We start from the raw sequence: 14,983 nt of genomic DNA, 5'->3' as shown, positions 1-14,983 counted from the left end.
CACATGTTCCTAGGAAGCTCACAAGAACAAGACTGTCATTGTCAACTTTTTTTTTGTCCCTGCCCCTGAACATGGAAGCTCTATTCTTATCACCTATTGCTAACCAGCATTTGACAATGTTTTGCATCATATTGTCTGGTCAGACTACACAAATGGCTACCATCTCATCGTGGTGATAAGTTCCAGAATTAATTGTCCATTGTTCTTCCTTTATTTATTTATTAAATTATATCCCGCCTTTCCTCCCAGAAGGAGCCCAGCTCTAAAACATCTTAAAAACACACTTCAAAAGATACTAAAATAAAACACCTTTAAAAATATCTTTTAAGAAAAGCTTCTTTTAAAAAAAGGTTTTAAAATATATTAAAAAGCAATTCCAATACTGGGATAAAGTCTCTACTTCAAAGGCTTGTTGAAAGAGGAAGGTTTTCAGTAGGTGCCAAAAAGATAACAGAGATAGCGCCTGTCTAATAATTAAGGGGAGGGAATTCCAAAGGGCAGGTGCCACTACACTAAAAGTCTGCTTCCTGTGTTGTGAAGAATGGACATCCTGACAAGATGGTATCCGCAGGAGGCCCTCACCCGCAGAGCACAGTGATCAACTGGGTATATAAGGGATAAGACGGTCTTACAGGTATCCTGGTCCCAAGTTGTATAGGGCTTTATACACCAAAACCAGAATCTTGAACTTGGCCCAGTAGCAAATGTTAGTGCAACCACTTCTGTGCTGGATCCTTGCCCTTCTTGGCTAATAAAAGCTAGCAGGGATGGAAGAGCCGGCTGGGCCAGGGAAATTATTAATGCCTCTCTGTCCCCCATGGTGTTCAACATCTACATGAAACCGTTGGCTGCGGTCATCCAGAGCTTTGGAGTGCGTTGCCATCAGTATGCAGATGACACACAGCTCTATTTCTCCTTTTCATCTACTTCAGGTGAGGTTGTCAATTTGCTGAACCAGTGCCTGGCTGCAACAATAGACTGGATGAGGGCTAATAAACTGAGGCTCAATCCAGACAAGACTGAGATGCTGCTAGTGGGTGGTTCTTCTGACCAGATGGTGGATGTCCAACTTGTCCTGGATGGGGTTGCATTCCCCCTGAAGGAGCAGGTTCGTAGCTTGGGGGTTTCTCCTAGAACAGCCTTTCCCAACTAGTGGGCCACCAGATGTTGTTGGACCACAACTCCCATCAACCTCAGCCAACATTGCCAATGGTCAGAAAAGATGGGAATTGTGGTCCAACAACATCTGCTGGCCCACTAGTTGGGAAAGGCTGTCCTAGAACCATCTCTGTCACTTGAGGATCAGGTAGCCTCGGTGGCACAGAGTGCCTTCTACCATCTTCAGTTGGTGGCCCAGCTATGCCCCTATCTGGACAGGGATAACCTGGCTTCAGTTGTCCATGCTCTGGTAACCTCCAAGTTAGATTACTGCAATGCACTCTACATGGGGCTGCCTTTGTAGACGGTTTGGAAACTGCAGCTTGTGCAAATGCAGCGGCCAGATTGGTAACAGGAACCAGATGGTTCGAACATATAAAACGGATTCTAGCCCGCTTGCATTGGCTGCCTGTATGTTTCTGAGCTCGATCCAAGGTGCTGGTTTTAACCATAGCCTTACATGGCTTGGGACCACAATACCTGATGGAATGCCTCTCTCGACACGAACCCACCCGTACACTACGCTCAACATCCAAGGCCCTCCTCTGGGTGCCTACTCGGAGGGAAGCTGGGAGTCTGGCAAAAAGGGAGAGGACCTTCTCAGTGGTAGCCCCCAAATTATGAAATGATCTTGTTGATGAGGTGTGCCTGGCACCAACACTGTTATCTTTTCGGTGCCAGGTCAAGACTTTCCTCTTCTCCCAAGCAGTGCTGGTTATGACCTATAAAGCCCTATACAGCTTGGGTTCAGGGTATCTGTCAGACCGTATCTCCCTATATGAACCTGCCCTGGCTTTGAGATCCACAGGAGGCTCTTCTTTCAATCCCAACACCCTCACAAGCATGATTGGTGGGGACGTGAGATAGGGCATTTTCGGTGGCTGCCCCTAGGCTTTGGAATTCCCTTCCTAGGGAGGCAAGAATGGCTCCCTCCCTGCAGTCCTTCCGTCAGCAGGTGAAAACTTTTTTATTCCGAAAGGCTTTTGGAACTGTTGGTTCCTAAGGATGGGGTTTGAAGAGGGTGTTGTATTGTTTTACTGTTTTATCTATACCATCTTAAATTGAGTTTGAATTACTCCAACTGTATATTTAAATGGTTTTATTATTGTGCATAGTTTAATTGTATTCTAATGTAGATTTTTTGTATGTTTGTTATATGTATTTTTATATTTGGAAGCCGCCTTGAGTTCCAGTCCTTGGAAAAAGAGCGGGATAAAAATAAAGATAATAATAATAATAATAATAATAATAATAATAATAATAATAATAATAATAATAATAATTTTAGCATATGTTTTTAAATTGCTTTTTAAAAACATGTTTTTAAATTTGTATATTTCTTTTTAATGTATTTAATTGTTGTAAACCGCCTAGAGAGCTTTGGCTATGGGGCAGTATACAAATGCAATCAATCAATCAATCAAGGACAGCCAGTGCAATTCTTTCAGTCAGGGGAGACATCTTGGCAATATCCTGCTCCAGTGAGCAGTTGCACCGCTGCATTTTGCACCAGCTGCAGCTTCCAGAACAACCTCAAGAACAGCCCCACATAGAGTACATTACAGAAATCCAATCTGGAGGTTACAAGTGCATGGACAACAGTGGGCAGGCTATCCCAGTCTAGAAACAACCGCAGCTGTCTTACCAGCCGAAGCTGGTAAAAAGACATTCCCATACACAGAGGTCACCTGGGCCTCTAGCAACAAAGATGAATCCAGGACTATGGACCTGCTCTTTCAAAGGGAGTACAACCCCATCCAAAGCAGGCAACTGACCAATTATCCAAACTTGGGAACTACCAACCCACAGTGCTTCCGTCTTGCTAGGATTCAGACTCAGTTTACTGGCCCTCAGCCAGACCACCACCAGGTCAAGAGCTTGCATAGCCTCACAATTCAGGTGTTACAGAGAAATAGAGCTGGGTATCATCAGTGTACTGCTGACAACTCGCCCCAAATCTCCTGATGACCACTCTCAAGGGCTTCATATAGATGTTAAACAGCATGGGGGACAAGATGGTATGCTGCGGCACCCCACAGCACAAAGGCCAGGGGGCCAAAAGACATAACCCAATGCTATTCTCTGAAAATGACCCTGGAGGTAGGATTGGAACCATCTCACCCAGTTGGTCCGGAAGGATACCATGGTCAATGGTATCAAAAGCCGCTGAAATCAAGTAAGAGTAGCAGGATCGCACTCCCCTTGTCCTTCTCCCGATAAAGGTCATCCATCAAGGCGACCAAGGCTGATTCAGTCCCATAACCAGGCCTGAACCCAGACTGGAATGGGTCAAGATAATTTGTTTCATCCAAGAGTACCTGCAACTGCTGAGCCACAACCCTCTCAATCACCTTCCCTAAAAATATTTGCAACCAGGCAGTAGCTCTCACACACCAATGGGTCCAGGGTGGGCTTTTTCAAGGCCTCTTTCAGTGTGGCTGGGGCCACTCCCTCCCACAAAGAAGCATTGACCGAATCCTGGATCTGCTCGGTCAACCCTCCTCGCAAGCTTTAATAAGCCAAGAAGGGCAAGGGTCAAGAGGACACATTGCTGGCCACATCATCACAAGCACCTTGTCCATGTTTATCAGGCCACATCAACTGAAACCAATCCCAAGAATTTGCAGCAGATGTTGCACTGGACACCTCATGGGGGACTACAGTAGATGTGGATGGGGCATCAAGATTGCTATGGAGGCAAGCAGCTTTACATGCAAAGTGCCTTGCAAACAATTCACAGTGGGCCTCTGAAGGGTCTAAAACTCCATTTCCTAGAGTTGATGACAACAGACCCCTTGTGGTTGTTATATGCCTTCAAGTCGATTATGACTTATGGTGACCCTTTTACATATATTCAAAGGTTTTCAAGGTAGGAGACATTCAGAGGTGGTTTACCATCGCCTTTCTCTAAGCTTAAGGCACCCAATATTCCCAGGCGGTCTCCCATCCAAGTACTAACCAGGCCTGACCCTGCTTAGCTTCCAAGATCAGACAAGATCGGGCATGTTCAGGGTGGTATGGCTCTAGGCAAACAGACCCCTAACAATATGAAAAAGCTTAGCTGAACAGCTATTTGAGGATGCAACGGAGGCAGAGAAGTAGGCTTTCTTTGCTGCCTCCGTTTTGGCTGACATCTACCTAAAGCCATCAACTTTTATTTTTTTTAGGTTTCCAGAAACAGTATTTGGAGAGACAATCTGTTACATTCCCCGAACTCATTTACCCCAAACAAAATTAAAAAGTGATGTGAGAAGGTTTTTTTTTTATTACAAAACTATCCACTAGGTCCCAATTTGTTTCAAGATGTAAAAACACTTCATCAGAGGAAGGCCTATTTGATTACAAGTATTCCTTTACAATCTCCAAAACAAGCTATGTAACATCGATTTAATTAGCATTATAGAATTATAGTAACCTGTTCCCAGTTGCCTTTACTCAAGGCAGAGTGGTCAACAGTGTGGAACTGTGACATCTCATAAAAATAAAATAAAATGGCAAGTTCATTACAAGTGCCGTGTTCACTGGAGAAGATAAGGCAGTGTTGGCAGGTGTCATAGAGTGAACTGTTCCATAGCAGAACAAGAGCAGCAGTCCAGTTCACACTTAGCAGGATCACTCCAACAAATCATTGCTTGCTGAAGAGTGAAGGAGAAACAAGTTCAGGTGGTTCCCCCCCCACCACCACCTGGCTCACATGCCTATCTACAGACAAGACAGATAGCTCCAAGTTTCTTAAAGCAGTTTCCCATTATATCCTAACTGGGAAACTGTGGATTAAGGGCTCTCTGGTCCTGATTTCATATCCTGATTTGGAGGGAGCCCATAAACCAGTTTCTCAGTTCAGTCATCACAGGAAACTGTGGTTTAGAAACCAGAAACCTCCCATACAGCTAGCAGCGTACACAAGAGGATGTGGGAAGCGGCAAGGGGGAGGAAGCACTTGAAGTTATCATTTATTGGTTGTTGGGAGCAGCCCCATTACATCTGTTGTGGACCAATGTGACACAGCAGCTAATGTGATAGTTTTGGAGCCTAGGCCTCAGATAACTCTTTCCATATAAAGTTGCCTGCCATGAAATCTCTGCATGTAGCAAAGGATTCTGGGATACATTCCAGAGCACATTCCAAGCTTGCACAAGGGGCCAGCCAGTACTAATGGATCTTTGCATACTCTCATGTGAATGGAGGGTATTTTCCAGAAGTAAGTTGGGGAATCTGTGTGGCTCTCCAAATGCTATTGGACTCCATCTCCCATCAGTCCCAGCCAGCATAGCCAAGCGTCAGTGATGATGGGAGTCATAATCCAATTATATACCTGGTCACAGTGTACCCATCCCTGATCTGGAACATGCTTGAGGCTGTCCATTAGCAGAAGACGATTGCTTAATGGTAGGCAAGGTGTCTTTCCAGGACGCACATCAACAACTCCCCTTCGAGAAATTCCGAACAAACTTCCAAGGAACCCCCACAGTCTCTAGGAAAGGCACACAATCAGGATCAGGTTGGCCCAGGTTCAAGTCTCCACTCAGCAACTATCAGTCTGCTTATTATCAGGATGTGTCACTGTCCGATTATAATCTGCCCCAGGCCTGCAGGCTGTAGAAAAGGAAATAAACAGAGCCTATTTCATGCCTGGCCTACAGCCATACTACCCTGAACACGCCCGATCTCGTCTGATCTCAGAAGCTAAGCAGGGTCAGGCCTGGTTAGCACTTGGATGGGAGACCACCTGGGAATACCGGGTGCCGTAGACTCAGAAGAAGGCAATGGTAAACCACCTCTGAACACCTCTTACCATGAAAACCCGATTCGTAGGGTCACCATAAGTCGTAATCAACATGAAGGCATATAACAACAAATTTCATGTCTGGGGCCTATTATGAAGGGACACAATGGCACAATGCAATAATTTTGTTGAGACTAAGCAGATCTGGGTGTGGTTGATGCATGGATGGGAGAGTCCCTGGGCACACTATGTACATGGCTCTGAGCTTTACCAAGGAAAAACAGTGTGACATAAATGTAATTAATAAACAATCCCTGCTCTGAAACCAGTATGCTGTAGCATGAAGTCTGTAGAATAAAGCAGGCCAGTTAGAACATAAAGAGAATCTTGCAGGATCTGACCAACGTCCAGCAGCCCATCTAGTCCAGTATCGTTTCCCAGTGGCCAGCCAGATGCATATGGTGTCTCCACAAACGGGACATGAGTTCAACAGCAGCCTCTGAACCTGGACACTGCATATAGCCATCATGACTAACAGTCACTGATAGCTTTAAAAGGGAATTAAAACAAATTTATGGATGATAAGTCTATCTAAAGTAGAAGCCATCACCACATCTTGTGGCGCTGACTTCCAGTTTTAACAATATTTCTGCCTGTCACTGCCTTTTTTTAAATTATAACACACCAAACTGTGTAACCTTTCCTAAAAGAGAAAATACTCCCTGATTCCACTCCCTGGTCATTTTGGTTGCCTTTTTCTGCTCCCTTTCAGCTCTCCAATGTCCTTTCTAAGACGTGATGTCCAGAACTCTACATAGTATTCCAAGTGTTGCCACTCCATAGATTTGTATAGAGGTGTTACAAAACTGGGAGCTTATTTTCGATCCCTGTCCTAAAGATTTGTAACAAAGAATGAACTTTTATCCATTTACTGATGTTTACATAGCTTCTCCATAACAGGAGCTCTCTGGGTGGCTCACAAAGCAAAAAAAACACACACAAAAATGAAACATGTTTTTGTTATGTGCCTTCAAGTCGATTATGACTTATGGCGACCCTATGAATCAGCGACCTCCAAGAGCATCTGTCATGAACCACCCTGTTCAGATCTTATACGTTCAGGTCTGTGGCTTCCTTTATGGAATCAATCCATCTCTTCTTTGGCCTTCCTCTTTTTCAACTCCCTTCTGTTTTTCCCAGCATTACTGTCTTTTCTAGTGAATCAGGTCTTCTCATGATGTGTCCAAAGTATGATAACCTCAGTTTCATCATTTTAGCTTCTAGTGATAGTTCTGGTTTAATTTGTTCTAACACGCAATTATTTGTCTTTTTCGCAGTCCATGGTATGCACAAAGCTCTCCTCCAGCACCACATTTCAAATGAGTTGATTTTTCTCTTACCACTTCTTTTACTGTCCAACTTTCACATCCATACATAGAGATTGGGAATACCATGGTCAGAATGATCCTGACTTTGGTGTTCAGTGATACATCTTTGCATTTGAGGACCTTTTCTAGTTCTCTCATAGCTGCCCTCCCCAGTCCTAGCCTTCTTCTGATTTCTTGACTATTGCCTCCATTTTGGTTAATGACTGTGCTAAGGTATTGATAATCCTTGACAAGAAGTTCAATGTCCTTGTTGTCGACTTGAAAGTTACATAAATCTTCTGTTGTCATTACAGTACTTTAGTCTTCTTGACATTCAGCTGTAGTCCTGCTTTTGTGCTTTCCTCTTTAACTTTCATCAGCATTTATTTCAAATTATTACTGGTTTCTGCTAGTAGTATGGTATCGTCTGCATATCTTCAATTAGTGATATTTCTCCCTCCAATTTTCACATCTCCTTCATCTTGGTCCAATCCTGCTTTCCGTATGATACGTTCTGTGTATAGATTAAACAAATAGGGTGAAAAAATACAGCCCATCTCACACCCTTTCCAATGGGGAACCAATCGGTTTCTCCATATTCTGTTCTTAACAGTAGCTTCTTGTCCAGAGTATAGGTTGCTCATCAGGACAATTGGATGCTGTGGCACCCCCATTTCTTTTAAAGCATTCCATAGTTTTTCATGATCTACACAATCAAAGGCTTTGCTATAATCTAAAAAGCAAAAGGGTGATTTCCTTCTGAAATTCCTTGGTCCGTTCCATTATCCAACGTATGCTTGCGATATAATCTCTGGTGCCTCTTCCCTTTCTGAATCCAGCTTGGACATCTGGCATGTCTCACTCCATATATGGTAAGAGCTTTTGTTGTAGAATCTTGAGCATTACTTTACTTGCATGGGATATTAAGGCAACAGTTCGATAATTACTGCATTCCCTGGGGTCCCCTTTCTTTGGAATTGGGATGTATATTGAACGCTTCCAGTCTGTGGGTCATTGTTTAGTTTTCCTTATTTCTTGACAATTTTTTGTCAACATTTGGACAGATTCAGTCTCAGTAACTTGTAGCAGCTCTATTGATATGCCATCTGTTCCTGGTGATTTGTTTCTTCAAAGTGTTTTAAGAGCAGCTTTCACCTCAACAGTCTAAAATTTCTGGTTCATCAGACGGTTCCTCCATGAATGAATCTGTCATCCTTGCATCTCTGTTATTATTTATTTATTTATTTCATGTATATCCCGCCTTTTCTCCCAGCAGGAGCCCAGGACGGTAAACAAAAGCACTAAAAACACTTTAAAACATCATTGTTGAGCCCCAGCTCCCTCAGGAGGATCAAGAAGGTGGGCTGGATGAGCGTCAGTGCCGGCTGCTAGGGCAAGGGGAAGAATCAGAGGGTGTTGAGACTTCGAGGACAAGGCGGGAGGGGGAGTGTTTGACACTGTGCCAGTTCCCACGGACAGTTCTCCCACCGAAGAAGACTGCGCTCAGCTTCCAGACGCCCCCATAGAGCTGTTGGGGGATGTCTTGGCGCACGCACCAACCAGGGCTGTGGAGTCGGAGTCGTGGAGTCGGAAGCAATTTTGGGTGGAGTCGGAGTCAGTAGAAATGTACTGACTCCTTCAAAATAAAATTAATATTTTAATATTAATACATTAATATACATTTGCCATTTATGAAGCAGTCAGAGTCAGAGTCAGACAGTAGAAAATTAATATACATTTGCCATTTATGAAGTAGTCGGAGTAGGACAGTAGAAAAATAGAGGAGTCGGAATCGAAGGTTTGACATACCGACTCCACAGCCCTGGCGCCAACTCTACCCCCTCCGAGCTCCCCCCTTGGCACGTCAAGTGATTCCCCACCTCCTGAAGCCGAGTTGGCACCTATCGAGGCTGTATTGCCAGATGAGCCAGCGGAGGCACGCCCCCTTTTGCCCCGAACCCGATGCCGGGAGAAGTGCTTCAGTCAGAGGGAGGTTCTTCGAAGGAGTCAGAGATTACCGACGAAGACCTTTCCTACTTAAACCTGCTCCCCCCTGACCAAGATGCTGACTCAACTTCCTTCACACGTTGCAGAGTTTACTTAGGTAGCCTAGTTAGGGATTGCAGTGAGCTAGCATAGTGTGCCTATGAAACATATTGCCTTTGATGTTACGTTAATAAAACAGATATTGATTCCATCCTTGTCTCCGTCTTGTGAGTCTCGCTCTGGTCAGGACAATCATGAAAACAGACTTTAAAATATATTAAAACACAACCACCATTAAAAACATATTAAAACAAAACATCTTTAAAAACATTTTTAAAAAGCTTTAAAAACATTAAAAAAGGGTTTTAAAATATATTAAAAAGCAATTCCAACACAGATGCAGAATGGGATAATGTCTCTACTTAAAAGGCTTGTTGAAAGAGGAAGGTGTTCAGTAGGTGCTGGAAAGATAACAGAGATAATAATGCCTGTCTAATATTTAAGAGGAGGGAATTCCAAAGGGTAGGTGCCACTACTAAAGGTCTGTTTCCTGTGGTATGCAGAACGGACCTCTTGATAAGATGGTATCTGCAGGAGGCCTTCAACTGCAGAGTGCAGTGATCAACTGGGTACATAAGGGATAAGATGGTCTTTCAGGTATCCTGGGCCCAAGCTGTACAGGGCTTTATACACCAAAACTAGAACCTTGAACTTAGCCCGGTAGCTAATAGGCAGCGAGTGCAATTCTTTCAGTAGCGGAGTGACATGTTGGTGATAGCCTGCTCCAGTAAGCAGTCTCGCTGCCGCATTTTGCACCAGCTGCAACTTCCGGAACAACCTCAAGAACAGCCCCACATACAGCATATTACAGTAATCCAATCTGGAGGTTACCAGTGCATGGACAACAGTGGGCAGGTTATTCCTGTCCATAAATGGACACAGTTCTCTTACCAGCCGAAACTGGTAAAAGGCACTCCTAGCCACAGAGGTCACCTGGGCCTCCAACGACAAAGATGAATTCAGGAGCATCCCCAGACTAGGGACTTGCTCTTTCAGAGGAAGTATGACTCCATCCAAAGCAGGCAACTGACCAATTATCTGAACTCGGGAACCATCAACCCACAGCATCTCCATCTTGCTAGGATTCAGACTCAGTTTATTGGCCCTCAACCAGCCCACCACTGAGTCCAGGCAGCGGTCTAGGCTTGCAGGCTGCTCGTGATTCAGATGTTACAGAGAAACAGAGCTGGGTATCATCAGTGTACTGCTGACACCTTGCCCCAAATCTACTGATGACTGCTCCCAAAGGCTTCATATAGATATTAAACAGCATGGGGGACACGATGGTACCCTGAGGCACCCCATCGAGAGATCAAGTAAGAATAACAGGGTTGCACTCCCCCTGTCCTTCTCCCAATAAAGGTCATCCATCAGGGCAACCAAGGCGAATTCAGTCCCATAACCAGGCCTGAACCCAGATTGGAATGGGTCAAGACAATCTCTTTCATCCAAGAGTACTTGCAATTGCTGCACCACAACCCTCTCAATCACCTTCCCTAAGAAGGGGGAATTTGCAAATGGATGGTAGTTGTCGCAAACCAATGGGTCCAGGGTGGGCTTCTTCAGGAGCAGTCGAATCACCGCCTCTTTCAGGGTGGCTGGAACCACTTCCTCCCACAACAATGAGTTGACCACACCCTGGATCCACTCAGTCAAACCCACTCAGCAAGCTTTAATAACCCAAGAAGAACAGAAATATTATTGATTGATTGATTGATTGTAATTATATACCGCCCCATAGCCGAAGCTCTCTGGGTGGTTTACAGTAACTAAAAACATTAAAACAAATGTACAAATTTAAAAACACATCTTTTAAAAACAATTTAAAACACAATTTAAAAATTTAAAAGAACTTAAAACACATGCTAAAATGCCTGGGAGAAGAGGAAAGTCTTGACCTGACACTGAAAAGATAACAGTGTTGGTGCCAGGCGCACCTCGTCATAAAGATCATTCCATAATTTGGGGGTCACCACTGAGAAGGCCCTCTCCCTTGTTCCCAGACTCCCAGCTTCCCTCCGAGTAGGCACCCGGAGGAGGGCCTTTGATCTTGAACGTGGTGTACGGGTGGGTTCGTATCGGGAGAGGCGTTCCATCAGGTATTGTGGTCCCAAGCCATGTAAGGCTTTATAGGTCAAAACCAGCACTTTGAATCGAGCTCGGAAACATACAGGCAGCCAATGCAAGCGGGCCAAAAATATAACAAACTATTTAAAAAGCTTAAATACACTTTCAAACTGAGAGGACCAGACTGTAAAATGTAAGTTATTTATAAGACCTAGGTGAACAAAAAGGTCTTCACCTGCCTCCAAAAGACCATAAAGCAAAGCAAACTGTTCAGGGAAGGTGATTTCACAGCTGTCATACACTGGGCTGACATTTTCATGGAGCTCTCCATCACGGCCCCTAGGTCACTTTCCTCATTAGTTACTACTAGCTAATTAGTTACTCTGTCTATATAAGTTAGGATTCATTTAATTTTTTTTGCCTCAATGTCTACTTACACAGAACTGCATCTGCTATCTTACTGCCCAGTTACCCAGTTTGGAAAATGGTTGTTTTAGAGCTCTTCACAATCTATTTTGGTTTTCATCACACTGAATAATTTGCTGCCATCCACAACCTTGACCACCTCAATACTCTCACCCTTCCCTTCCCCCAGGTGCCTTTGCCAAGGGACTTACTTTATCAAAAGATTTTGAAAAGTCCCTGCATAGATCACCCCTATCTGCTTGCTTATTGGCTTTCCCAAAAAACTCCAAAAGTTAGTGAGGCAGGACCCACTTTTTTCTGATGCCGCACTGGTTCTTCTCCAGCAAGACTTGCTATTTCATAAGCTTGATAAATGTTTCTTTTATCAATTCTCCCAAAACAGATAGTAAGCTAACTGGTCTGAAATTAATGGTCACCCTATCTATCCTCCAGATGTCTGGGTTCCCTTTTAAAAAACGAGATCGCATTGACCTTTTCCCAGACCTCTAGACCAGCCTTTCCCAACCAGTGTGCCTCCAGATGTTGTTGGACCACAATTCCCATCTTTCCTGACCACTGGCAATGCCGCTGAGGCTGATGGGAGTTGTGGTCCAACAACATCTGGAGGCACACTGGTTGGGAAAGGCTGCTCTAGGGTATGGAGATCAAGTTATGTATTTTTCGTTAGAAGATCAGCAATTTCGTATTTCTTCAAGAACCATCAAACATGCCATCCAGAACCAGGGATTTATTCATTTTTAATCTGTTAGTACATTAAGAATGCAAAAACATAAGAACAGCCAGTGGCCCATCTAGTCCAGCACCCTGTTCACACAGTGGCCAACCAGATGCCAGAACTTCTACTTGTGTCACCGCTAGTTCTTCAGACTCCCTCCCTGAAAAAAGCACTTCAGGTATCTGCCCTACATTTTTTACAGTAAAGAATGTCAGAATTAAAAAAAACTGGACCAATACAATCAGCCTATCCCTCCTTAGCACATCTTAACTCCGCATCTAACAGTCTAGCCACCTTTCTGGCAAATTTCCTGCATGTGATGTATATAAAGCATTTTTAATTGCCCATCTAATCTTCTTTAACAAAGTATTCCTCAAATTACTTTCTTTCAGTCCTTATTATCAGTTTGTACTTCTTTTACCAGAATTTGTTGTTCTTTTGTATTCCCTTCTCTTAAAGAAGGCCTTCTTGCCTTTTGTACCTTCCTTGACTCAGCACATTAACCATGCTGGCATCCTCTTGAACCTGGTGGCACTTTTCCTAATCTGTGGTACATGTTCCGGCTAAACTTCTACTTTGTACAATCAGCTCTAGGCTTTGCATGGCCTTCATGATTGTTGCTTCCTAGCGACTTATCCCCCTCTCCCAAATACCACCATGAACACCCTTCACCCCAATTACAATCTTCAGATTGCCCAGGAGAATGTCCACCAAATGGATACTTACCGCCGGCGCATCAACAGTGGTGTAACGGATGATGACCTGAAAAGGTTGGTGAGGCTCCAGGGACGAAGGTAAGGAGATGGTGAGGGCCGAGCCGTAATCCGTGAAGGGGTCCACTCTGAAGAAAAGCGGGCAAGGGGCCAGAGACGGTGGAGCGGGGTCAGGGAAGGTGGGGATGGGCGGAGGAGCAAGTGGAAACTCAGGAAAGGAACAGACCAAGTGGTTGAAGGGGCTGGCTGGGCCCATGCAGGGAGAGCGGGGAGTGGCCACACACATGGGGGCACCCCTGGGCTCCAACAAGGGGGCCCCATCCTGAGAGCCAGAGCCAGGCAAGGGGGTGAAAGGGCAGCCGGGGAGGGCGGAAGGGGGGCAGCTGTGATGGCAGGGGTGGGCAGCCGCTGAGGGGCAATGGACAGGGGGGTCTGCCAGGGGGTAGGGGGCCGCTGCCAGCTCGGAGTCCGCGGGCGGGGCGGAGCCCAGGGGCCCTAAGGCCGAAAGTGCGCTAGGGGGGCTGAGGGGGCAGTGGGGGTGGGGGTCCGAGAGGGGTGTGGGGGAGGGGCAGCCTGTCAGGCCTGGGGGGCGGTGGGGGGAGGGGCAGCGCGGCGGAGGCGGCTCGCTCCTCTCCGGCCTTGACAGCTCGGCGGCGGCGGAGAAAGAGACGGACCCCCAAGCAGAGCACCTCGGGGCGCCATCCCCGCCGCCGCCTCGGCCGTGACACTCGGAGTTCGCCCCGTCGCTGCCCCCAGAGGAGGACGAAGATGAGGAGGAAGCGGCGGCGGCTGAGGGGAAGACGAAGCCGCAGCGTCCCTCGCCGGCCGGGGAAGCTCGGAAGTCGACCGAGGCGACCCGCAAGGCCGGGTGGGTGTCGAGCACCAGGGTGCGGCGCCGGCGGGGGTCGGGGTCGTGGTGGCGGCGAGGGCTGCTACTGCTACCACTGCCGCCGTCGCTGACCTGCCGGGCGCAGAGCTCCAGCACCAAGCAGCCAGCCAAGGCCCGGGCCTCAGGCCGCAGGTCCAGCCCCAGGCGGAGGTGGCGGAGGCGGAAGAGCGACGAGCTGGAGGCCGAAGCCACGTCCGGCGGGGTCTCGGGGGCCGCCATGGACTGAGGAAGGGAAGGAGGGAGGGGGAGAGGAGCGCCGGCGGGCGGGCGGACTAGGCCGGGGGGGGGCAGAGAGGCTATGTGAAATCCATGGGCGGGCGAAGGAGGCCCCTGCGCGGCAGCGAATGATTCACGGAGGCGGCTCGAGGAGGCCGCTCAGCAGCGCCAGAAAGAGGCTCGGCCCAGCCCAACCCAGCGCCGGGGCCTGCCCCCCTCCCTGCCTACCTGCGGAGTCGGCAGCCGCCGGGCGGCGCCAGAGACAAGCAGACGGCGGCCCAGAGCGAGAAGGCGGCCAATACCGGCCGCCAGGGGAGCTCAGGGGCTTCCCCTCCGCGGAGCGGCTGGGAATGAAGCCTCGCTTTGAGAAGGGGTCCAGAGGAGCGGGGGAGGATTCGGAGGGGGCAGAATCGGACTTGCACCTGAAGTAGGCGTGGGCGAGAAATTCGATTCAGTTCGCCTTTAAAGCTGAATTCATCAGATGCGCACTTTGCGGAACAATATGAGAACCGATACACGGCCGTCCTTCGAAATTTGCATTTTCCAATGCCGCTCGCCCAACCGAGCAACGTTAACAAAAATGTGTGTGTTAGGGGAAAGTGTGCCTAAAATTGGACACATGGGTGAAAATAGCATACAAAACATTGCATTATATACTGA

The 14,983-nt window shown here is 46.7% G+C and overlaps 1 protein-coding gene, 1 non-coding gene and 1 pseudogene across 3 annotated transcripts in view; 1 reads left to right on the top strand and 2 right to left on the bottom strand.

Annotated features, from left to right (window-relative positions):
• Positions 1-14,696, bottom strand: part of RNPEPL1 (arginyl aminopeptidase like 1) — a 47,319-nt gene extending 32,623 nt beyond the window's left edge. The window contains exons 1-2 of one of the 2 annotated variants that reach the window (XM_061637500.1): positions 14,552-14,696; positions 13,232-13,346 (exon numbers count right to left, since the gene is read on the bottom strand). Coding sequence is in view for 1 of the 2 variants with exons in the window: in XM_061637499.1 (XP_061493483.1) it covers positions 13,232-14,326 (1,095 nt within the window). In the remaining variant the exon portion in view is untranslated. The other variant, XM_061637499.1, reaches the window with a different exon arrangement.
• LOC133389785 (5S ribosomal RNA) lies at positions 4,069-4,187 on the bottom strand (annotated as a pseudogene).
• On the top strand, positions 5,794-5,912 carry LOC133389917 (5S ribosomal RNA). The gene has a single exon (XR_009764224.1). It is a non-coding gene; the product is annotated as a 5S ribosomal RNA (ribosomal RNA).
• Positions 14,697-14,983: the final 287 nt, after the last annotated feature.

This window comes from Rhineura floridana, chromosome 7, assembly GCF_030035675.1.
Source record: "Rhineura floridana isolate rRhiFlo1 chromosome 7, rRhiFlo1.hap2, whole genome shotgun sequence".
Lineage (NCBI taxonomy): Eukaryota > Metazoa > Chordata > Lepidosauria > Squamata > Rhineuridae > Rhineura > Rhineura floridana.
This window is presented reverse-complemented; position numbering and strand designations above follow the sequence as displayed.